The 25,916-nt window shown below is 44.7% G+C and overlaps 2 protein-coding genes and 1 long non-coding RNA gene across 3 annotated transcripts; 1 reads left to right on the top strand and 2 right to left on the bottom strand.

The window, feature by feature from the left end:
• Window positions 1-1,081: 1,081 nt before the first annotated feature.
• Window positions 1,082-3,789, bottom strand: LOC109734031 (probable auxin efflux carrier component 5b). The gene is made up of 5 exons (XM_020293248.2): window positions 3,047-3,789; window positions 2,857-2,942; window positions 1,497-1,654; window positions 1,293-1,369; window positions 1,082-1,151 (listed from the first exon to the last, which is right to left on the bottom strand). The coding sequence occupies exons 1-5, from the start codon at window positions 3,787-3,789 to the stop codon at window positions 1,082-1,084; spliced, it is 1,134 nt and encodes a 377-aa protein (XP_020148837.1).
• A 7,793-nt stretch (window positions 3,790-11,582) lies between these two features.
• On the top strand, window positions 11,583-15,223 carry LOC109734044 (proteasome subunit beta type-1). Its single transcript, XM_020293259.4, has 7 exons — window positions 11,583-11,762; window positions 11,843-11,950; window positions 13,235-13,316; window positions 14,258-14,387; window positions 14,466-14,608; window positions 14,761-14,847; window positions 14,942-15,223. The coding sequence occupies exons 1-7, from the start codon at window positions 11,722-11,724 to the stop codon at window positions 15,014-15,016; spliced, it is 666 nt and encodes a 221-aa protein (XP_020148848.1). The 5' UTR covers window positions 11,583-11,721; the 3' UTR covers window positions 15,017-15,223.
• A 4,378-nt stretch (window positions 15,224-19,601) lies between these two features.
• Window positions 19,602-22,509, bottom strand: LOC123494168 (uncharacterized). Its single transcript, XR_006664359.2, has 3 exons — window positions 21,770-22,509; window positions 20,980-21,687; window positions 19,602-19,709 (listed from the first exon to the last, which is right to left on the bottom strand). It is a non-coding gene; the product is annotated as an uncharacterized lncRNA (long non-coding RNA).
• Between the last annotated feature and the right edge of the window lie 3,407 nt (window positions 22,510-25,916).

Raw genomic sequence — 25,916 nt, 5'->3', positions numbered from 1 at the left:
GTTTTGGACACTAGGAGCAAATCTATGTAGTTCATGTTTCGTTTTTCTTTTGTTAACTTCAATCTGAAAACAATTTCTCTTTTTATGCAACATTCTGTCACATGCTTAATATGTTGTATTGTTTTAATATATAAACCCAAGCTACTACTCCCTCGGTTCCTAAATATAAGTCTTCCTAGAGATTCCAAAAGGGATTACATACGGATGCATGTAGACATATCTTAGAGTGTAGATTCACTCATTTTTCTCCGTATTTAGTCCGCATTGGAATATTTAAAAAGACTTATATTTTGGAACAGAGGAAGTACTAGATTTGCTTTTTCATTAGTTTATAGTTTTCTGTAGCAATTTTTATGCATGTGTCTAAACAAAGTTCCCGCAGCAACTTGTGGGATATCATCTAGTCAAACAAGTGGCAGTGGTGAGTAATTATGAATGGGGGTGTGGAATTTGTTCCCTCCAACTAGTACTCCATTGGTTTATTGTTATTCCGAAGTGGCACATATAACATGAATGCCATCAATTTTTACGCTGCTGCATGCAAGTTTTACATCATGTTTCGAGTGTGCCAATGATAGAAGCAATGGACGTGAGACACCGCTTGATGCTAGAGAACTACACTCAAAGTGATGCAGTTCAGGTTGAATCCAATGATCCAATCACTATGGGAGTGGTTGAGACATGTTTTGCAGACTAGAGATTGTGTATTATAGGAACAACTATATATGCAAATTGTTTTGCGATAGCGGCGATGGTCGGTCGACTTTGAGCATTGTCCAAGGAAGGCGAATGGAGCCTCACATAAGATAGCTTGGTTTCGTTTTATCTCTAGTGATTCTTGTAGTTAGATCAATGAATCATTAAACCACCTAGCTTTTACTAGATACACTTGCGGACGATGTAACTATTACTATTTGATATTAACAGTGTTAGTCATGATGGCATTGCCCAAGGAGAAGAGCGGCCCAAGCACGCGCAATTCTTGTTGAAGTAAACATTGAGAAGTTGGTACATATTGTATTGTAGGCACACATACATAACAAATCCCCAAAATAAAATAGAAGGGGAACATATAACGTATTCACAAGAGCCCTAAAACAATATAATATGTGATTATCACAGGCAGCGAAGCCAGCGTGCCGACTATTACCCTGCAAAAAAAGAAGGAAAGAGCAGTTATAGCTTACGTATGTTATCTTTCTCTTCGGAAAAGAACAATGTGGTTGATATGCACAAACAGTTAATGGAGGACTCTAATCACCATGACACGATCACATTTGCAGTTTACTTACACGGTACTGAGTACATCAGCGTGCAGGTCATACTCTAGCGCGAAGATAAATGCTCCGACAGACTGAGGCAGTGCAGCCTACCAACAGGAACAAAGTGAGTTACTACCATTGATCTGGATGCTTGGCTCAATTAGCCAAAAAAAGGAAGGAAACGCCATTTGCATTAGTTGTAAGCCTGTAACCTGTAAACTTATGTACTGTTACCTGTAAGATGGCAACACGCAAAAGGTCACCACGCAGTCCCAAAAGTAGCGCTCCGACCGCGGTGGCCGCCGGAGCAGCGACGAACCTCATCGCCATGCCCAACATCGTCAGTCCAGGCCGGCACACGACGAGCTTGTCCTGTAGACCTATGAACAGGCCTACAATACAACCGCCAGATATGCCATTCATGATCAATCACCTAATTTCTCTTTGATCTCATACTGTTTTGAATTATATTCATTACTATTTACTCTCTCATTTCTGAAATATAAGGTCTACTGTTGTGTGCGGTCAATGTTTGGAACTTTGGCCACTACTAGTATATGTGATACTATCTTTGCATTTGTCCAGCAAAATAGGTGTACTACTATTTTTTAGTCATATTATAAATGAAATGTTATTAAATTTGAGAAAAATTAAAGTAGAATACACCATGGATTCTGGGAGAGGATTTGTGGCAACACAGATGCAGGTCCCTCTCGCGTGCTTTTTCTTTTGGCTTCGATTTTCAACCTTTCATTTCTTTTGAACGAAAAAACTAAATTAAATTATGTTTTGATATTCATGTTTCTCGTGATGTTGACCTTCAAATAAGATCCATTTTGAGCAGTTTTAAACAAATTTGTTAAGTTTCAACCTTTGAAACTTAGTATAAGGGACCCACAAAATCGCAATTTTGTACCAAAAAAACGCACTTTAAGTTTCAACTTTGAAACTTGATATGAACGATTGAGAAAATCGCAAGTTTCAGATGCAAAATCGTTAGTTTCAAAGATTGAAACTTAAAACTATTTTTTCCTTTGTGAGATCCAACTAGTTTGTGGATCGCGAGGCAATCGGGTGGCCGGGAAGGGTAGGGCAGCTGCGTGCCCCTGCGAATTTTCGCATGGATTTTGTGATGCTAACATTTTTCGAAGCAAGTTCAGCTAGTGTACGTATTTTATAAGAAATAAATTTTGATTGCAGATTTTGTTAATTACCTTTGAAAGGACTAGAATTAAGTACTCCCTCCGATTCATATTACTTGTGGTTCAAACGGCTGTATCTAAACGTATTTCAGTGCTAGATACATCCATTTGAGCGACTAATAATATGGATCGAAGGGAGTAGTAACAGCTAGTTGGTTAGTCCCTTTAGACGTTTTGGTCTTGAGCCACGTTTTGGCCTAAGCTCATTTGTGACAAAGTTGGCCAAAATATGAGTTGCCACAAAAGCGTGACAAGTTTAGCTAAAAAAGATGTTTCTGTGGACACACTAGGGAGAGAATGCACGGCAGTGTGATCAACCACCCAAACACTACCATGACAAGTTGTCGTAGAACGAGGGACAAACTTTTTCAGAGGAAGGGAGTAGTACGTACCAGTGTTAAACATTCCGATCCCAAGGCCGGTCCTTGACATGATCGAAATCGAGCCATCTACGATGCCTGGCATCTCCAGGTGCCACCTACATGTCATTTTAAAAACGTAAATGGATATAACCAGAAAATGTTACGTAGTACTCCTACTTCATGTGAGAGAAAAATCGCTACTTAATCTGCTGCGTCGAACCTGTTTGCCACGGAGGACCACAGAACCCCAAGGAGGCTGGCGTACACGTTCGGGTTCCCGCCGACCTTGAGCCCAACCGTCCGCAGCAGCCGCGCCCAGAACGCGCACCCCGTCGCCGCCGTCTTCCGGCCGTCCCCGTCGTCGCTCCCCAGCGCTGCCTGGTCGCCTTCTTCGCGCGCGCCGCCGTCGGGTGCCGGCGCCGACGTCACCTCCAGCCACGCCTGCCTCGCCTCGAACACCACCAGCAGCAGCGGGAGCCACACGACGGCCTGCAGCACCGACAGCTGCAAAACGATGTCGCGCGCCCACTTGCCGTACATGGCGTCCAGCAGCGGCACGCCCACGAAGAGCCCGTTGTTGAGCGTGCCCAGCGAGTAGCCGGTGATGCACCACGACCAGGAGGGGCCCGGCCACGCCGAGCTCGCGGGTGGTGCCTTGGGGCCACGGATCCAATGCCGCCAGCGGCAGTACGCGACCCACCCGCCGAGCGCGAGCACGACGACGAGCTTGGCGACGGCGTCGGCCGCCAGGACGCGGTACCCTGCGGCGAAGGTGCCGGCGTGGGCGTTGAAGTCGAAGGCGAAGAAGGGGAGCGCGAAGTAGATGACGAGGCGGTTCACGGCGTCGCACTGGTCGCGGGTGAAGAACTTCCACCACCGCACCGAGGCGTAGCCGAGGCCCAGGGCGAAGTAGAGCGGCGCCATGGCGGACACCACCTTGTACACGTCCCCCCACCCTATCATCGCGGCTCACTCGTGGTTTGGTGCTTTGGTCTAGGTACCGAGGAATAACCAAGTGGAGTTGGACAAATGCGACGAGCTGCCTGCCATTCTCTCCTCGATCGATCGCTTCATTTAACTAGCAGGAATTCAACAATCGACATCGACAATGATGCCACTTATGCACCTTTCATACCAACATCAATAGTGATAGAATATCTTGTATACCAAGTTTGTAACCTTAGTTAGTTAGCCAAGCGAGGACTTCCGCACAAGGATGCTTGCTGTTTTCGTACTGTGACCCAGGAAACAACACACCATTTATTTTGGGGCTGCAGTGTAGTCTCAATTCTTTGGGGTTTGGTGCTCCATTGGGCCGGGATTACGGAGGTCGTCCCTTTGTCTGATGTCTCATTGCGAGATTGGTGGCAAGTTGCAAAAGGGCTAGAGTTCAAGGAACCAAAAGGAATTCCTTGAACACATTGATAATACTTGTCACCTGGAGTATATGGAGGGAGAGGAATGGCAGGGTTTTTGAGAACGCTTACACGCCGCTGTTGAAAATCTTGGATCAAGTTATTGCTGACGCCAAACAATGGGCAGAAGCAAGTATGGGTCGCTTTGTTCTACACTCACTGTTAGGGTTATGGCCGTTTCGCTGTAGACGATGTTGTATGATCTTGGGTGGTGTTGTATGGTAGTTCTTGTGGACTATTGGTCGCTTGTACTTATTTTTCTCTCTAATATTATACTCCCTTCGTTCCTAAATATAAGTCTTTTTAGGATTTCACTATGGACTACATACGGAGCAAAATGAGTGTATCTACACTCTAAAATATGTCTATATACATCCGTATGTAGTTTGTCATGAAATCTCAAAAAAAGACTTATATTTAGGAACAGAGGGAGTACATGCAGTCCTCCTCCTGCATGGTTCAAACAAAAAAAAACCTTAGCTACTTAGCCAGATTTGTCTCGCACAAATATCAAGCAATCTTGTTTTCCTTGAAATAAGGACACTAGAATATGATGATCACTGGGTCGTTTCAGTACAATTATACTATGGGAAAACTTTGTTTTTGCCACTCTAGCCTTTACCCACTTTGCTTATGCCACTCTAGAATTTGACATATCACTTTTGCCATTCTTAGCTTTTGACAATACATTACAAATGCCATTCCGTGGCAAAAGTAATAATTTTTCATTTCACTTTTGCCGCTCTTAGATTTTGACAATGTATCACAATTGTTGCCGCTCTAAAATTATTGCTTTTGCCATGGAATGGCAATTGTGATATATTGTCAAAAACTAAGAGTGGCAAAAGTGAAATGTCAAATCCTAGAGTGGCAAAGGCAAAGTGGTCAAAAGCTAGAGTGGCAAAAACAAAGTTTTTCCTTATACTATTGGTGCTTCGGCCACTCACCGGTAAACTATTACTACTAGAGATATCGCCTTTAGTTAACTTTATTAACATAAATACAATGTCAGCACTGCCTAATTACTCTACAACATATGGTTCTTCGTCCTATTTCAGGAATTGTACACTTTTCTTTAATCAAATTGAACACCTAAAAATCATCGCCCGACGTACAAACCCGGATCGATGGAGGGAGTATGCCCTTGCCTTAAGGTAGTGCAATTCTTCACCTGTTTTTCTTAGCTAACTTTATTGATCAATGCAAAATGCTTACATCGTTTACAAAAGATTCAAGAACAAACGAGGGAGGAACATATACCCAAGTACAAGATATATGGTTCTCCTAACAACATTTAGCTAACTCATGAGCAGTCCCATTGGCTTCCCGCAAGCAATTTGTAAACTGAACATCATCAATCTCCATCGCAAGATCAATACAGTCGATGTAAAGTGCAGCTCCTTCAGTTCACCATCTCAGCGAGCCTCCTAGCTGTTCACCTGTGTTACTATTCAATCAAGACACATTTATATTTTGCCTCCCAATCCATTACAGTGAGATCCACAGGGTTTAACCAATCCTACCTGTCAGGTCTCATGAAAACATGACCATTTTACTTGTCTTCCTCCCTTTTTCTTTTCAATTCTCATATGGAGCTAGGTTTCCGCCTATAGCTCGTATGGGAAATGGGTGCAATTTATACTCATTGTTTACTAAGTTCAAGTTTAATGATGATGACATGGCATGCCGACTCGGCCACCTCACGCCAGACTTCCTTCCTCGGTACCACCGCATCACTGCTATCGCGTCACCGATGGCTCCAACTCAGTGTCTACATCTGGTCTACATAAGCCGACTATATTTTAGTTGAAACATTGGCAACCGAGCTATATACAAATTAAATGTACAAATTCCCTTTTTCTTGTTTGCTGAGGTGCAAATCAAATTTGAATTTGAATTTTTTTTTTGACATGGTAGATGAATGTCCTTAAATTTTAGAATGAAAACCACAAGTAGTTAGAAAAAATGGCATAGAGCAAGTTACGAGCTATCTAAGAGTAGAATCTTTTCGCTTGACACGCAGTCTTGGTGGCTCAGGGTCATGGGAGACAAGAGTAATGCTAGGAGCAACGGTACACGCACGGATATCATTTTATGGGATCAACGGAGTGGCTTAGTTGGCATGTTTTAATTGGGTAGAATTATGGTGGGGGCCCACCCCCGCTGAAACTCGGGGGGGGGGGGGGGGGGGGGGGGGGAGGAGATTAGTTTGGAATATGCCCGTAAAGCTCAGTAACTAGTCCGTGTGTTTAGAATTCTCGGTAATGCTAGACACACTGGGGTTTTACAAGGTGGTTAGGATTGGTCGAGATTTAATTAAGTGAGGGGGCCCACAATTATCCGGGGGAGACAAACATGTCATGCAAGATCCTACGGATCCATCGGCCACTGCGGAGGAGACCGTGAATCGTGATCACTGAATGAAGTCCACGCACACTGCACATGCAATTTGGGACACTGTCCGCTGCCTCTGCTGCTCCGATGTCTGAGAAGAAATGGTCGATGCAACGACCTGAGCTTCCACCTCGAAGCCAGACAGAGAAAATATTGCTGGGATCGGCCACCGTCCCAGTCAATTGCAAGACTTGCAGCAAGAGAGACGCAACCACATACAGTACATATAGACACCACACGTACGCACGTGAGTGTCAAGTGTGTTTCCTTGACACATTTGTACAGCCGACAAATATCTTGCAAGTGTCACCAAAATTTCTGATGCGCCGTGTTCTAGAGACAGACAGCAGTATCACATTGTTCTGATTCGTCATGATCTGGGCGCAAATTGGTCATCGGATCGGTCAACGCAAAGAAGGATGTCGTTGTTTCTTCGCCCGTCGTGAGCATGGCGGTGACACTGCTCGCAACAGGGCCAACACCCCTCCTCGCAGCACCATTGACGACGCCTCGTCATGACATCACATCACCGCCCTACCCGTCGCGTCATCATGCTGCAACAACTCTAGATGCTGCAAGCAAATGCTTCAAAAGGAGCCGGCTGTGTTGCAACAGCGGCTCACCGCACCACCCCTTGCAGCACCAGCAAAGCGCCGGAGGCTTGTTGCGGTACCGACGCCCTTCGCAGCACACAACACCTAGGGACGGAGCCAGGAATTTGGTATAGGGGGGCGAGTTCCTAACTTGAGCTCTTACAAACCAATGAGCTTCGACCCAGCCAAATAATATTAAGAACGTGTAAAAGGCCAAAACTGAAACCATGTTTTCATTGATGTAAACACTAGAAGACTACCAAATTGTCCATCTTCGACCGGACAACTTTATTTTGTATTGAATTTATACAGCAAAATTGGTGCGCTTTACTACATATAATTGACTCCAATCTGATTTTCATGTCCATCAATCAACGATCATTTATTTTAGACAAAATTAATTAAAAGATTTGAAGTTGACGAGAGGGGTCGCACCATGGAGGCATAGAGGAAGTCATGCATCTTTAGGTCCATGGTGGCTCCTTGTGATAGTGCTTCCCCTAATCCACTTTATGCTGGCCAAACCAATGATCAGGCTCATAATCACCTTTAGCAGGACTAGGGTTGTTCTCTTGGATAGGTTGCAGATCGTTTGCGTTTGCATCATGTTCACATGGCTGACAGCTTGAACCAATTGGCATTAAAAAAACTATGAATTGATCCATTTCTTTTCATCTTCATGTCTACACAAACACAATTAGAGAATCAAAAAATTTCTAATTAGTTTTCCTTGTATGTAGTTCTACGATCACATAACTACATTATAAGACACAAACTCGTCTAATCCTAAAAAATAAACTAACCCTTTTTCCGGCCGGCCGGAATGTGCCTGTGGATCTGCGCGACGGCGCTTGCCTGTTGCCTTCCCTTCTCGACGGTAGATGATCTGCGCGGCGGCAGCGTTAGTGAGTAAGTTTTTCCGATCGCAGGAAGCCAGGAACTAGCAGATTGGAAACAAGCGACCAGAGGAAACTACCGTGTTCGTTTTTTTTTTGAGACAATGAAACTACCGTGTTCGTTTTTTTTTTTGAGACAATGAAACTACCGTGTACGTGCGACGAATGTGAGCGCGAAATCACTAATTAAGGAGTACTCGTTGCAAAGAACACTCCATCTTCCCAGGTCACGACAAGTGGCGCACATGCAGCGCGCCACTTGTCGCAACCGGGGAGTTTTCCCTTTTTTCGTAGATTCGTTTATTCAAAACGTTTTATCTCTTAAACCGTGCGTCCAAATCTCAAACCGTTTTCATCATTGGATTTCTTGCGTCGAGATCTTCAAAACTAGATCCCATGTTGATAGGTTTTGACGAACTTTTTTTTCACGAAAAAAACCGGACGAAAAAACCAAACCGGGAGCACGGTTTTTTCCCTTTCCGAAAGAGGCACGTCCGTGCCTCTCGCGAAATCACAACCGTGCCTCTCGTGTAAGCAAAACCGTGACTCTCGTGGAAAGAAAAAAAACAAAAAATGCGTTTTTTTCTCTTTCCGAAAAAGGCACGCCCCGTGACTCTCGCGAAAGCACAACCGCGCCTCTGGCAAAAGCAAAACCGTGACTCTCGCGAAAGAAAAAAAAACAGAAAACGCATATTTTTTCCCTTTCCGAGAGGCACGGCCGTGACTCTCGCAAAAGCACAACCGTGCCTCTCGTGAAAAGAAAAAAAAAACAGAAAACGCGTTTTTTCCCTTTCCGAAAGAGGCACGCCCGTGACTCTCGCGAAAGCACAACCGTGCCTCTGGCAAAAGCAAAACCGTGACTCTCGCGAAAGAAAAAAACAGAAAACGCGTATTTTTTTCCCTTTCCAAGAGGCACGGCCGTGACTCTCGCAAAAGCACAACCGTGCCTCTCGCGGAAGCAAAACCGTGACTCTCACGAAAGAAAAAAAAAAAACAGAAAACGCGTTTTGTTTTTCCCTTTTCGAGAGGCACGGCCGTGACTCTCGCAAAAGCACAACCGTGCCTCTCGCGGAAGCAAAATCGTGACTCTCGCGAAAGAAAAAAAAACAGAAAACGCGTTTTGTTTTTCCCTTTTCGAGAGGCACGGCCGTGACTCTCCCGAAAGCACAACCGTGCCTCTCGCGGAAGTAAAACCGTGACTCTCGCGAAAGAAAAAAAACAGAAAATGCATTTTTTTTCGTTTCCGAAAGGCACGGCCGTGACTCTCGCGAAAAAAAAGCGTGACTTTTCACGAAAGAAAAAAAAATAAACGCGTTTTTTCGCGCAAAAATATTTTTTTGGTCGAAACGCTAAGGAAGACCGGGGAAAAACCAAAACGTCGAAAAAACCCAGGAAAAAACCGTTTAAAAAGCCGAAAACGCGTGCGGAAAAATAAAAAAAATCTGGAGGGAGCGTCCAGAGCGCGACACGTGGTGAATGGCTGAGAGCGCGCCAAGTGGCGCTGATCGTTGCGAGGCTCTCGAAGGAGCGCTCGTTAACTAGTTGCTCCACGCGTGGGTCCTTCTGTTTTCACGGCGGGCTGTTATTCTTTTCTTTTTCTTCTTCTAATATTTGGGCCTTTGACCGGCTACCTGCTGCAATCACTACATGAGCTTTGACCTGCTGCCGGCAAGTACGTGATATATAAACATGGGCTTGATATATATACATGGGCAAAGGGGGGGGCGAGACAACCACGAATCATGTGTATACACAGAAAAAACTGCTAATACCTCATCGCTATTAAGGGGCAACGTGATCGTTGGGGGGTGGGGGGGGGGGGGGGGGCTCGCCCCCCTTGGAATCGTCCCTGACAACACCCTACGTCTTGCATTGCATCATCATGCGCAGCCCGCGGAAGAGTGCCATCGACGTCTGCTTTTGCATCATCAAAAGATCCCCGCGACACCCTCGCCGCGACGGAGGAGTGCCGACGGCCCGTTGCAACACCGTCACCCTTCGTAGCATGCAACACCCCTATGTGTGTTGCATCGTAGCATCGCGTGCAGCGGCGGAGAGAGTTCTGACAGTGACCATCTTTGTAGCATGTCCGCACTATCGAGCTCCGACCTTGCTGAAGATGGAAGCACGCAGGGGCTACCTTGCAACCTGACACCTCCCGACTGCCGAGTTCAAGCAACTTGTGCGTGTGGCAGCTAGCCTTTGCAGCGCAGTAGTCGCCCCACACCGTGGTGGCGTAGCTTCCACGAAGAAGGGAGAAAGTGCAACAACGAGATCCAAGAGGTATGGGGGGGGGGGGGGGAGAGAGAGAGAGATGTGTAAGGGGAAGGGAAATAGCGAGCGATTTTCGTTCGATGGTGATAATGCTCGAAAGGGGCAGTGATAGGCAGGCCCCACATGAGACACACGTCCTGTGCGAGAGAAAGGGGGGACTGACGCTCACGTCAGTCAGTCGGGCGTTTTAAAGCTTTTTTCCTTAGTATTGTTATTGCATTATTCCTAGTCTCCTACATGACATCAGATTGCTTTTTTTTCCTTTCCTTTTTTTGGAACTTGATACCCCCCGCACATTGCTGTGGAAGCCTTGTCAAAAGAAATACATAAATATCTGGTACAAGAATAGCAAAAACTAATGGAAAGTAAAAATAACAGTGTTCTCAATTTATATCTTAAAAATAATAAAAAATAAAGTATAAAACAAAATGATGTATAAAAAGAAAAAATGAACCTCAGTTAAAAGGATGTCATTTCTAACAAAAAAAAGAATATGAACTACTCCACATACGGATGTATATAGACATATTTTAGAGTGTAGATTCACTCATTTTGCTCCCTATGTAGTCATTTGTTGAAATTTCTAGAAAGACAAATATTTAGGCACGAAGAGAGTACATAGGTATGCGCCAAGTGCTTAACACACTGGATTATCCTTAACAACAGAAAACATAATGCAAAAAGTACAACTTATGACTCACATCCATGGACTCATTATCTGGCAGCTACATGTATAAGGTAATGCAAAAAAATATAATCGATGACTCACACTTGCAGATGTGACATGGTTGCATTGTTTTAAAAATACTTAGTGTGTTGCAATTTTTTAGGAAATGAGGATAGCATCGGCTTACATTTTTCAATTTTGGTAAAGCACATCTATATGTACCATAAGTATTGTACATTTAAGTTGTGTACCATTGATTTTACGTGAAGATTCGTGTGGGTATGTTTTTTGATGCTAATTAAGTCACTAAGATGTGCCGTAGACTACATTTTTTGGAAGGAAGGAGAAACTATCGGATTACATAACACACGAGAAAAAAACGAAATATTTTCTGTCGGGGACTGGGCCCCAATTCAGACCCGATAGAAAGCCTTGTGCTTGTCGCGCATAAGAAAGCCCAGTCCATCTCGGCCCAGAACGGCCTACGAAGCCTCAGGCCGCCGAGATCGAGAAGGCCACGAAGAAATCTGATCAAAGAGGGAAGGAAGCGAGACACAGGGCACCGCACTGCTCCACTTCGCCTTCTCCTCCAAGCCACGAACTCCGGCGACTCCACCACCAGCCCCCCGAGCAGCCCGCCCTCTCCGACCACCGCCATGTCGAGGCGCGGCGACTGGGTCTACGAGAACAACGGCGGGTAAGCGCCCCCCCTCTGGCCCTTCGTCGGCCCCTCCCCCCCGTCTCCGCGCATCTCATAACAGGTTGGTGGTTGTGCAGGACCTGCGTGGCCATCGCCGGCGCGGACTACTGCGTGGTCGCCGCCGACACCCGCCTCTCCGTCGGATACAACATCCTCACGCGCGAGCACTCCAAGATCTGCGAGCTGTAAGTTCCCCCGCCCAAATCTCGCGCCTCGATCTGCCCGCCTGGGGACTAGGGTTTGTCGGCTGGGAGGCCGTGTGGCTCTGTGGTGCGGTAGGGATTTGAATACCTTGGTGGAGAGGTCGGATTTTAGAGCCTCACTTCGTTGATTTGGTTAGGGTTTGGTGTTTGGAGGTCTCGGATTGAATTTGGGGAAAACACCTAAACGTTCATGAGTTTTTTGCTGTAAACGCTGGCTGTCCCAGCGTGCTTTTGATGCGATTTGCGGATTTCTATGGAGAGACGACATAAACATGAAACATGCCTTGCCTTTAGTTTGTGTACCCTCACTCCAGGTCATAGGATACTTTTGTCTTAGCCTGGACAGCCATCTTCGTCCCTGTAATTAAGTAGAGGATTGGTTTGGGAGATAGAAAGATGTTTTTATTGTTTCATTTTTATGCATATTATCTTTAAGTTCAAACAGATAAAATTTGTAAGATGCCATTAGGTTTGCTTCTATGCTGGCATTCAGGAAGTCTACAATGAGCTTTATCTCAAATTCTTTTAGATTTCTACTTCATGTGCGTCTTCTGGAATTGGTCTGTCGTAACGTCTGTTCCTACCATGACAGACAATTTGGTTCTATTTTTGTTCCATAGGCGTTAAACTGTTTGGTATGGATAGCTGGCAGTGGATGATATCTCTTACCTATAGGTTTGCTCCGTGCTGCTGGTTGATGTGAAAATTGATAATAAGCTTTCTGGTTTACACCGTCTGGAGTAGGACATCTAACACAAAATGATGCAATGAATCAATGATGATGCAATAGATGTCTTCATTTGATTGAGAGTTTTATCACAACCAATCGTGCCGTAGTTATGTTCCAGTACAGCCTTGCTATTGTGATGTTACTTGCATTTGGTTATACCCCCAACTCCCCAAATTTCAAATTTGCTTTCAAAGAGCATGTTCTGCAAATCTATTTTCTTGCTTAATGTTAGGCGGTAATCCTTTATATCTAAATTCTTAATTAAGTCTAGTTAATGATATACATTGCAGTAATATCTTGTTGTATGAGTGAAAGCAAATGTTGTAGGGTTGTAGGCACACATTAGCAGGTCCTAGTTATTATCATGCAATTGGTTTCTTTCTTTTACCATGAAGCTTAGTTAACAATGACTCTTTATCCCGCTTTGTGACAAAGCTGGGTATTCCCTAGCTGACAATTTTTATATTGTTAAGAATTTCAATATGTGGCTCATTGCTTGCGTAAAATATTAAAACATCATTTCTTTATTTGTCTAGGGCCGATAAATGTGTAATAGCATCTTCTGGCTTCCAAGGTGACATCAAAGCTCTACAGAAGAACTTAGCTGCCAGAGAACTGGTAAAGTTGCAAAATCTCATTTATCCGTGTTTTGCCTATATACATCCATTCACACCTTCGGTGTCGATACCAAATGATTCTTGGATGGTTTCATCCCAATCAAATTCTTTATAGCTATGTGTTTTGGAATTTCCTTGGGGAGTATTTGATCTGTTGGTGGTCTCAAGCTATTTGAACTTCCAAAAATATTTCCAGTTAGCAGTTACTCTGATGATGGAAGTTGTTTGTTTTTTGGACCATCTTCATCTCAGTTCCAGACAAAAACCCAGAACAACTGCTCTACCATTACTGGTTCCCTGGGCATGGATACATGGCACATTTTGTTTATTGCAATGCCTGGAAATCTGATGTTAGGTCCAAATTCTGGACTGTAGCAGTCTGGAATTGCTGAAAATCAGTACACTGCTTATCATATATTTGTAGGACACGTGGTTGTGGTACAAAGCAACCTGCAATAGTATCGCAGATTAATCTTATTATTGTGTCGTAGTGCTAGTACCATCAGTCTCTTTATTTTGATTAGTAATGTTTAGGGAAGATTTTAACAACTTGTTTTTTCCGCCTTATTTTGGGGCTTAAGCTCATCATAATGTTTACCGTAGATTTTAGCAACTTTTTTATGAGCTTCCGTTTGAGGCTTAATCTAACCATAAAGCATATGGTCCACTTCATCATATTTCCTTGCGTTCCTATCCATTGCCTCCTCAATCATGCTCTCTGTTCTCTTCTCCTTGGCAATGTAGTACTAATGCTGTGTGGCAATGCAACAACTGCTTGTTTTTATTTACAAGAAATGGTATTTCATTGCCACTTTCTACACCTGGAATACACTGCAGTGTCAGTATTGAGCTGCATTTGTGCAGTGTACCTTAAATCTGTTCATGATGTATGAAAACATTGGTAGCTAAATGATTAATGTCCTATTTTATTTGTATATGTAGCTATACCAGCACCAGCACAATAAAAGGATGAGCTGCCCAGCAATGGCACAATTGCTCTCCAACACCCTGTACTACAAGAGATTCTTCCCATACTATGCTTTCAACGTGCTTGGTGGGCTTGACAGTGAAGGTACCGACTTCCGTATTTGGTTTTGTCAGTTAGATTTTCCTGTTTAGCGTGTTCTGAACTTGTATTATACTTGTGCAGGGAAAGGATGTGTCTACTCCTATGATGCTGTTGGGTCCTATGAAAGGACTGGTTACAGTGCTCAGGGATCAGGGTCTACCTTGATCATGCCAGTGCTGGACAACCAGCTGAAATCACCTAGTCCACTATTAGTCCCTGCAAGAGTAAGCCCTCACATTTTTATATTTCTTGTCTGCTATCAAATCACAGATCTCTTGCTGACTAAAGCAAGCAAATTTACGCACGTCCCATTGATGAATGGTGATTATAATAGTGCCTCAGAGGTTCCTAAGAATCTTCCTTACAATGTATGCAGGATGCCGTCACCCCTTTGTCCGAGTCAGAGGCGGTCGACCTAGTTAAGGATGTCTTTGCATCTGCAACTGAGAGGGACATCTACACCGTATGTTTCCCTCTCTCGGTTCCTAGAGATCATCGTTTGTTGCTGTTTATACATTTGCCACTGTACTAATCTGCTGAACCTACAAATAATGCAGGGGGACAAGGTGGAGATTGTAGTCATTAACAAAGCTGGGACGAGGCGCGAGTATATCGAGTTGAGGAAGGACTAAGTTTGCGCCGCGGTTGCCATTTGCTTCCCTAGATATAGGGAATTATTATGCCCAGAGCTGCTACTTGATAGAAACACCCGTGCTTGCTTTGCTTCCGTGATGATGTACCAGGATCGACCCAGCTTGCTTTGTTAAACTACTTTGTTGTTTCATGCATATGAGATGCTGAGCTATTTGTTGGAAATGCTAAAAGTACGTTCATAGCCATTCTATGATTACCCGGAATAAATACTCTCATCGGGGCATCTTCAACTGCCAGGCTAAAATTTGGATACCTAAAAACAGTTTTTAGTTGCGTGGAGAGTAGGTTTTAGGTAGCCAAAGCCTAAAACTGGATACCTTAAATTTTTAGAAGCAAATGAAACATGAAGATCCGACGGTGTGGAGGCTGGAAAGCCAATCTGATGGGTGGTGAGTTTTAAGTTTGATTTTGACCTCACCGGTGGAGGTCGTCGTCGGGGCTGAGAAGCTCACTGGAAGCTGAAGAACTGTGGTGGTAGGGCAGGTTATGGAGGGGAGGAATGGGCGGTTCTGCCTAGTCCTAATCACACCGTTGCAACTGTTTACCGTCGGTCTGTGCGAAACAGGGTTCTTTTATGTTTGTCGCGTTAGACATACAAGGTTCGGGTGTCGGGTCAGGATTTCTCGTTAGACATACAAGGAATCGGGCTAACGCTTACACGATGGCATAACGACAGGACATCCGAGGCAAGCTCAGCGGGCGTTGGGGCTCATCTTGGGTGGTGGCGCGGCCAGGGGACAGCCAGAATCGACATGATCAGGGCTGCGCCGTTGTGAGCTTGGCAATGGTTGCTTTCCCGCGAATGCATTTTTATTTTTAGGCTTTGGGGTGTCACCGAATATAGGTTGCTCTCAGTTAATAAGAGGTACATATTGGAGTTTAACTGAACATGTCTGAAATGTAGAGAAACACCAATGAGACCGCCGCATCTATCGTGCTGCAAGGCTGGAACTGAAGTTGGACATGGCGCAGCATTTCCTACCACAGCGGGCCATGTTGGCCTGCAAAAGGCTGCATACAACGCTCGCCACCGAAAGAAAACCATCCCATCGTACTCGTGGTGGTGATCCAGTGAACCCCCTCCCCTCCACCATGGCAGAGCCCTCGCCCTCGCCCCTGCCTCCAACTCGGGCATGAGATCAATCAAATCAATAGAGCACGCCATGAATGCAAAAAGCAAATTACGCAACTGCCGTTCTGGAATATGTTCACGGGCATGATATCGATATGATCTTGCCAAATGACAGCCACAACAACGAGTGTAATGATTTAATTAGAAAATATGGAGTATAAATAAAGAAATTTGCCGTGAAGCCTAACTGCAAGCACTGACAGCGAAAATTTACATGCCACACGAAATTCAAACAGCTTATATACAAGACACAAAACTCAAAACACAAAATTAATACTTGTCGGAGAAATGGACGTATCCAGACGTATTTCAGTTCGAGATACATCAACTTCTATCCATTTCTCCGACAAACATTTTTGGACGGAGGGAGTATAAATAAAGAAATTTGTCATAAAGCGTAACTGCATGCACTGACAGCGGAAATTTGTGTGGTCAGGATATGCGAGATAGCGTTACATGCCACACAAAATTCAAACAGCTTAGAAGACACAAAACTCAAAACACAAATATCGGAAGTAGTACTAATCAACTTATTTGATTGAGATATATAGTTCTGGATAGCTGCGCTGACTTGTTAAGTTTCCGGTTCAGAGGGATCGATCAGTTGACTCATATATACGTCCAGATTCCAAAGCTAACATTCATTAAACGATGGACCTCCAATGTCATAATTAAGATTGATACTACCTCCATGCATATCCTAGCTAGCAGAGCATGGTAGCCAGCCATCCCTGGAACCAAATCAACCAGCAGGCCTAAGATACCAAGTGGAGCCGCTGATGGCAATCAAAGTTGAGGCGTATGGATTTGTGCTTGACCATCTGGATCCCACCATCAGCAATGTCGCTAAGCCCCGCCTCCAACCCCGTCAACACAGCAAAATTCTCCCTTACCAAAGCAGGCTCGTCCTTGGTCATCATAGACGTCGTATAGCCTGGCAACGCAGAACCTGCCATAGTCCACGCGCACAAGGTAGGAGGTCACCACCTGCCACTTGTCAGGGTTAGCATCAAGCTCTTCTTTCCATTCGCAATCGCAACACAGGGTGGGTACTGCAGCAGTGGAGAGGTCTGAAGCACACAAGTAGTGCTGGTTCTCTCGCACGGTGGAGAATCCAAGCCAGCGGCCCAGCTCAGGCACAAACTCAGCAGGGCCACGGAACGGGAGCTCCCAGCTGCCAACATAGCTCCACTCGTGGCTGTCCGTGTTGAAGGAGTAGGTGCCAATGCCACTGGCAGATATCCAGATTTTGTTGCGGACCACCGTGCAGGAGCGGATTTTGTAGGTGCAGCTAGGCTTGTACCCAGGAGCCTGGCCTCCACATATGGTGGCGGTGGAAGAGTGTGCCAGTGCCATCCGGGATACTCAACGAGCTCTTTTACGGTACCCACAAGTTAATATGAGCCATCCATATTCTCTAATCTGATGGATACAATTGTTTGGTACTCCAATATGGAAACCTGGGAGTACCACAGCCAAAAGTTGAGGAGTACCTTGATTTCAAGGGTAAATTGGTAATCTGGATTGGTAATTAACGTGGTATAACGTGAGGGTGGTATTTAATTCCCCACTAATTGCGGGATGAGATCAACATCCATAGCGGATCAGCCGGAGATCTCGGCCACGTAGCGATGCATCAGGACGATTTGTTGGCATCTTCCAACTATGAAGGTGAGATGCATAAAATTTAATAATTGCAACTGCAAGATCGAAGAACTCCAACAATGCAACTGGCTGATGGCTTGGCAAGTACTGAGATAAGGCATGCGTCCGAGAGGCCTCGCTGGCGACTAAAGTTAGCACAGGCGGCGGCAGATGCATGCAATGGGCCATGTTGGGGGGACGCGGCCATGGCTGTGCACGGTTACTCGATTAGGGGAGGCGGCGGCGACTTCTCGACCAGCCAATCGGCAGGGAATTACTCCCTCCGTTTCCAAATAATTGTCTTTCTAGAGATTTCAACAAGTGACTACATACGGAGCAAAATGAATGAATCTACACTCTAAAACATGTCTACATACATCCGTATGTTGTAGTCCATTTGAGATGGCTAGAAAGACAAATATTTAGGAACGGAGGGAGTAGATCATAAATTAAATAAACATTACCCAAACTACCCTTTTAAACCAAGGGTTGGATTTAACCCGTACTCCCACCCCTACATAAGGAGTACCAGGGTACCGTAAAAAACCTCGCAAACATTTGGCAGAAAGTTCAGGAACACTTCTTAAATTTCGGGAACCATTTTCAAATTCTTGATCTTGTTAAATTCATGAAAAAATTCTAAAATTTGTAAAAATGTATTCTAATTCATGAAATTTTAAAATCCATGAACATTTTTCAAATTTGGAATATCTTTTGGAATTGAGCAGCAGAACTACTCTCTGCATTTCCATTTAGAGGTGAGTTTGTTACGTCCTTTAACGGGGAGCGTTCCCCCAATGCAAACCGATGTGCATCTCGAATATTCTTGCCCATCTGCGCTTTGAAAACACAAATGATTGAGACAGTGGAACAAAAAAATGTACATGACCTTAGTTTTCTTTTAATGTGCATTAAGAATTGCAACTTCCATCTATTTCTGGCACAGCATGGGATGCACATTCGCCATGGCAGGGGTACCACACGGATAAAGACTCGAAAAAAAAACTATATAAAGCTGAGAATTGCGAAAGTACTGGACCAAGAAACGGATCATCAATAGTCAGAATTGATCAGAATAGCAACATGACGTGATCTCAAAGTTAGTTTGTCATCAAGCAGCCACTCACCTTTGCAACGTGAGGTTATACTTGTCTTATCTTTTTGAACAATTTTCATCTGACATTGCCAGCTACATACAGTAGACAGAAAAAAATCAGGTGCAGAGAGGTATTGAAAAACACATGGTTGCAAATGCAACAGAATCCGTATAGCAAAAACATTTACAGTTAACAAGATCATCAATTTTAATCTGGAAGCACATAATATGCGTTGGTCTGATGATCCTCGCATCAGGTGGCAATCAAAATTATGTCATGTATTGAATTAATTCAATTTATTGACAATTTACAGAAAGACACTATGATATAAAACCTAGAAACCTGTGTGAATGTTGTGCCAGCTCTAGTTGATTGCCTTTTTTGCCTGAGCTAATGGATTGGCTTTTGTCCCTGAGCTACTGTATTGCATCCACAACTACCAAAGGAATGAAAAAAACTTAGGGTGATTGCTTACTTTGTAAACGAGGAACTCATTGATACCGAGGTCATAATACAAGCATTCAGTGGAGGAAGATTCATACTGCCTTTTCCAAATTTGAGATCTGCAATGAATCAAGAGATGGATAATTGGTTACATCATTTTGATATCATTAATCTTGGTATGGCCTGCACTTTCAGGCTTTCAACACATATCACTATAAAGTTAATTAAGAGAAAAAAAAGCACAACATTGCCTCATTCTACTTCCAACAAGCCTTTCTCCTGACTCCATGACAACATCCTTGTCCGCTGGTCCACGCTATTGCCATTCACGTTAAGGTCCTCAATCTGTTGCCACTAAATTCAGACGCAACAAAGATGCAGATGCCAAGTTATCACATAAGTCCCACTTGTGTAAAAGGTAACATATTAGACAAAAAACTACTGGAAAGGTGCAGACCTTGAGTGCTTTTATTCTTAGACATAACAGTAAAAATAAATGAATATAAGGCTAGAAAATTTATCCTATTTCTTTCCTTCACGAAGCTACAGTGCATGTGAACTGTAACTCATGGTATGATCCAGCAAAAAATAAGTTAGTCAGGTAATGTAGTTTTGAATGTGACAAATTCTCAAAAAATCTACAGACAAATTCTACATAAGAGATATATTAGTTCCTCCTGACACCTGAGGCTACTGATCGTTTGATTTGGAGGCTGACGGATAACCAGTGCTTCTCTGTTAGCAGTGCATACCGGATGTTCTTCATGGCTGCGATTCGTTTTCCGTGCTACAAACCAATTTGGAAGTCAAAGGCACCGCCTCGCTGTCGGTTCTTCTTGTGGCTCGTTGTGCATAGGCGCTGCCTCATGGCAGACAATCTGCTGCGGCGAGGTTGGCCGTCCAACACTACTTGCCCCCTGTGCTTGGCGGAACCGGAGGACTGCACACATCTTTTTTGTGCATTGCAGATATACGCAGCACCTATGGAGCATCTTCAGGCAATGGACGGGAGAGCACTTCTCCATTCCTGATGACACTTGGAGTACCACGGAGGAGTGGTGGCTGTCGGCAAGAAAAAGAATCCCCAAGAAGGACAGGCGCAATTTCGACACCATTGCTATCCTGGTACATTGGAGGATCTGGAAGGAGCGGAATGCAAGGATTTTTCAGCACATTGCCAGCAGCGCCAACAGAGTCCTTGATCTGATCCGTGAGGATATTGCTGTGTGGAGAGCAGCTGGTTGTGTCGTAGAGCTCTCTGCTTGAGTCTGTCTTTTGTTTTTCTGCCCTCTGGGTTGGAGTGGCTGTTTTGTCCTTGGGAGTGAGCCATCGGCTCTAGATCGCCTAGACTGTTGGCGGTTCGGTTGTACCCTCTCTTCTACTCCATCCGTTCGGAATTACTTGTCGCAGAAATGGATGTACCTAGACGTATTTTAGTTCTAGATACATCCATTTGTCGCAGAAATGGATGTATCTAGACGTATTTTAGTTCTAGATACATCCATTTTCGCGACAAATAATTCCGAACAGAGGGAGTATCTAATAAAGATCGGCCTATGTCCCTTTGAAAAAAGATATATTAGTTCCTCCAGAGTCTACATACTACGTGAAGATCACGGATCACCTTATGCTTCCCTGTGAAAGCTGGTTATGGCAATGAGAACTTCACTCCGATGGCTTAAGGTGAACTTCTTCCTCCAAGGCTCCAAAGGTGCTCCGACGTCAAACCACGCAATATATATGCATTCTTCAGCGTCTGGATTTGAGCAGCGGCATCACCATTTACATCACTTCCACCTAAACTACTGCACAGGAGAGGCATAGTACTTGTACTAAAAAATACTTCCTCCGTTACTAAATATAAGTCTTTGGAGAGATTCCACTATGGACCACATACGGAGCAAAATGAGTGAATCTATACTCTAAAATGCATCTAGATACATCCGTATGTTGTCCATAGTGAAATCTCTACAAAGACTTACATTTAGGAACGGAGGGAGTAGAAGAAAATGAAGCAGAATATCAAGTGGGAGAAACTAAAATCAAACTTGGTGGTTCCATCATGATAATTCTCACTTCATGCACATTCCTCTAGAATGGACAGACACACCAATAGGTTGATGTAAAATCCCCGCTACCATCTTACATTATTAATGTAGTGCTTCTGCAAGATTGCAGTGTGCTACCAATTCTGGCTGCAGATTCAGCAGGCTTTTACTAAGCTGCATTGATCTACCATTTTCAAACATCTAGAGAGAGTAACTCACAAAGAAAGGTATTTGGTCAGAATAGTCACATGAGGGAAGTACCGGGCAAGATAACATGTTTACTCCTGCAAACAAATACACAATCATGAGTTCAAAGAAAGAATAAATGAAGCAAACAAATAAATGAAACATAAAAAAGACGCGTACAATAGCTGGAAGGAGTCTCCATGCTACAGCAATGATGAACAACACTGCCAAACAGTAAATCATTTGGCTACCAAAATTTGCATTCACTACAGCCAAGAAACCGCCGCCACAATGTGACTCTCTGTTGCCGCTGTTGATCCTAATGGCCCGCCTGCACTCAATCCTAGCCTCCTTCATGCTGCAATTCAGAGAGGAAACAGCACTGAGAAAAATAGCGCGCTATAGCGTCACTAATAGCACGCTATGGGGTATTGAGAATTGCCTCGCTAAATATATCAGTGTACAATGTCTTGCTAATAGCACGCTATAGCACGATATAACATGCTAATAGCATATTTTGAGTTCGGCGCTATTTTGCTGTAGCTCGCTATTTTTTTTAGAAAGAGAGAGGAATAACAGGAGGGATGGACAAAGGAGGGAGGCATGGGAGAGAGTGGATCCAGGCAATCGTGTCCATGGGGTCTAGATCGACGCCTCCATGCATTGAACAGATAAGCGTAAGAGGGAGGAGAGGCGGCAAGGGAGGGGGAGGCGTCAGCGGGGCAAGGTCGGCGGTGTCCGGCAGCGGGGCAGGCGGGCGGGCGGCGGCGGCGGACGGGCGAGCAGCGAGGGCGCGGCGGACGGGCGAGCAGCGAACGGTTGCGACCGGGCGGCGGCGGCGCTTGCGCGGGTGTCGGGCAGCTGACGGGGCGTGCGGTGGTTCACGATAGAGATGGCGTGCGTGCGTGCGTGCGTGGGGCGCTCGCGTGGGTGGAAGCTTTGCTGCTAAAATACCTGTTTTAGATCAAACGTGTTTTAGTGACTAATCTGAACCAAATAAATGTGATTAGATGGGTAGGATTAAGTTTTGGATCTCCGCACTTCGTGTTTTTACAGGGGTAGTAGATAAACAAGCAGTAGTGTCACTTAGAGTTGCAGCTGTTGCCTGTGCCTTAAGATATGACCCATGCAGTAGCAATTGAAAGGAAAGTTATAACTAATGAAGACTTGTATCAAGGTTACTTGTTTGTCGTGTAGTGAAGTGTGAACTGGAAGATACTTGCAGAATCTTGCAATCATCAGACAACAAATACCCAATTTTTTTCCCCTTATTTCAGCTCACTTTACTGTCATTGACTAACCTTCTACTATCTGTGAGGTGTTGACTACTAAAATGAATAAATTATTATGTTCTCAGGCGTCTGGAAAGTGAGGAAGGTCCGTCCGAGAGCATGTTAAGCAGTAAATAACTCGACTGTTTATTCCCCACGTCGAATTATTACGTATTTCTTGTAAGTTATAACTCACATACCCTAGGTATGAACATCTGGAACAATTTAATTCAGTAATTGTCAACACTTCAGTATATTCATGTCTCGCTGCATAACTGTTGTTAAAATGTCGTGACATCTTCAAGAGCTATGTGCGTTCTATAGAATCCTTCTTCATGGGTGTATGACTCCGCAATGCAGATATCTAATACTTTTTACAATGTTTATTAATTCTGCCTATGTGGGTAGGACAAATTGTTATGACCTACTGTATATACTTTTTACAATGTTTATTAATTCTGCCTCCAAGTATAGGTAAATGCTTATTGCATAAGTGCAAATATAATCATTTTTGTTTAAAGTAAGGTGTTTCGTACTGTAAGTTGTGATGGATTATGGATGGGCTTAGGTCCATATAAGACAATAATCCCTAGTTAATCTCTAAGGCCCATGCATGTGTATGGCAAGTGGTGGTAAGTGTGGGAAGCTTAGTCTCATACTACTACAGTAAGAAGAGTGAGACCTCTTTATAAGGGCTGCTCTACCACTTGCTATTGGGAGCTTGGGAATAGGAGCTGTACACGCGCGCTCCTCCTCCGCCGCCGCCCGCCTCGCCTCGGCACGACGCGCGCGCGCCACGGGTTGCGGAAATGAGCCGACCCGAAGCTTATTTTCGCTGCTCAGGAATGGTTAATTAATTAACGAGTCGCTTACGAAAGCGCCACTGTCCGAGACGTTGGACCGTGGGCTGTTCGCGGACTCGGTCGTGGGCTTGGCCCAGGCCCATCTACCTGACGGCCTATATAAGAAGGCGTTGGCCAGTGGAGTGAACCCTAACTCAGTTCACTCATTCCCTCTCATACAACCCTAGCCGTCATCTGTTCCTCTCTCTGTGCTGCTTCCGGCGATCCCATCCCGACGACCGCGTGCACGGTTGGTCGGCAGAGCAGGTGCCTCTGGAACCCTGTCGTTCGAGATTCTGCCCGGGAGAACGGCAATAAGATTTTTGGGGAGCGTCTCGACGAGACTGCTCCCGATCCGTCCCCGTCTCCATCCGCCTATGCTTACACTACTTCCCCTGCATCGACCCCATGGCTGACACCGCCGCCGCCAAGAAGAAGGCCTCGGCCGATGCCGAGGATGCCGCTGCCGCCGCCGCGTTGGCCTCGCCAACCGGAGGGTATGACTCGTTCATCCCCTATTTGCTCGTTCATGTGCTAGCCGTATATATGCTGTTCATAGATGTTTCGGTTCTATGTACTGTACGTGCTCACATGCTTAGGTATCGGTATGAGATGCATACAATATTTACCATGCTTACTGTTTACTCCTGGATTAGATTAGTTGGAAAAATGCTAATATTTCCAACAATGCAAAAACCTTATTTTAGGCACTTTTCGACTCATGGCTTCGCCGCTACTCTGAAACCGGAAAGTTTATTGGAACGCATTTTAAGCGTTGGCAGACAAGGACTACCTTGTGGCTCACAGCAATGAACGTGTTCTGGGTTGGTAGTGTGTCTCCCACGGTAACGATTACTCCTAAACAGGAGAATGCGTTTAGGGAGGCATCCACCATCTTTGTGGGAGCCGTTCTTACTGTGATTGGAGACAAGCTAGTCGACGCATATCTCCATATGCGTGTTGCCAAGAATTTGTGGGATGCGCTCGAAGCTAAGTTCGGCGCAACTGATGCTGGCAGTGAGTTGTATGCCATGGAGCAGTTCCATGATTACAGGATGGTTGATAACCGTCCTGTATTGGACCAGGCTCATGAGATACAATGCATTGCTAAGGAGTTGGAGCTCCTGAAGTGTGAGTTACCGGACAAGTTTGTCGCAGGTTGCATTATTGCAAAACTCCCTCCTGGATGGAGAAACTTTGCTACTTCTCTCAAGCACTTGAGACGTGAATTCTCTGTTGAGGATGTCATCGGTCATCTAAGTGTTGAGCAGAACTCGTGAGCAAAGGACTCACACGTGAAAGGGGCATAGGGTTCTTCTAGCGCCAATGTGGTGCAGAAGAACTTCCACAAGTTCAAGGGAAAGAACTCTGTCCAACAAAATACTACCTTTAAGAAGAAGGGTAAGAAGAAAGACAAGAAGAGAGATGGCTGCTTTACTTGTGGTTCAGAGGAACATTGGGCAAACAAGTGCCCAAACAAGTATAAGAAGTCAGGACAGGACGCAAAGTCTATCAATGTCACTTTGAGCAACCATGATGGGGCATCTGGGTATGGTAATCTGTTTACCGTACTTTCAGTTTGTCAGTCCACCGATTGATGGGGCCAATATTCATGTGTGTGCTGATGTGTCATTGTTTTCTTCTTACCAGGTCACACGAGATTGTTCCGTCTTGATGGGGAACGGCTCACATGCTTCTGTTCATGGTTTTGGCACGGTGGATCTGAAGTTTACTTCGGGAAAGATCGTGCAACTGAAGAACGTGCAGCATGTCCCCGGCATCAAGAAAAATCTCGTTAGTGGCTCCCTTCTATGCAAAGAAGGGTTTAAGTTAGTATTTGAGTCTAACAAAGTAGTCGTATCTCGGTATGGACTATTTGTTGGAAAAGGATATGATTGTGGTGGTTTGTTCCGCCTTTCCCTGGAGGATTTCTGTAATAAAGTTGTGAACCAAATTCATTCTAATGTGAACGAATGTGAGGTTTGGCATTCACGTCTTTGTCACATAATTTTCGGTTGTATGACGCGGCTGGCTAAGATGAATCTAATCCCGAGTTTCACTTTAGCCAAAGGCTCTAAGTGCCATGCGTGTGTGCAAGCAAAGCAACCTCGTAAGCCTCACAAGCCTGCGAAGGAGAGACACCTGGCACCACTAGAGCTCATACATTCAGATCTCTGTGAGATGAATGGTGTGTTGACTAAAGATGGAAAGAAA

The sequence above is a fragment of the Aegilops tauschii genome, chromosome 5, assembly GCF_002575655.3.
Source record: "Aegilops tauschii subsp. strangulata cultivar AL8/78 chromosome 5, Aet v6.0, whole genome shotgun sequence".
NCBI classification, from domain to species: domain Eukaryota; kingdom Viridiplantae; phylum Streptophyta; class Magnoliopsida; order Poales; family Poaceae; genus Aegilops; species Aegilops tauschii.
The sequence above is the reverse complement of the archived record's forward strand: the minus strand, read 5'-3'. Positions and strand labels throughout refer to the sequence as shown.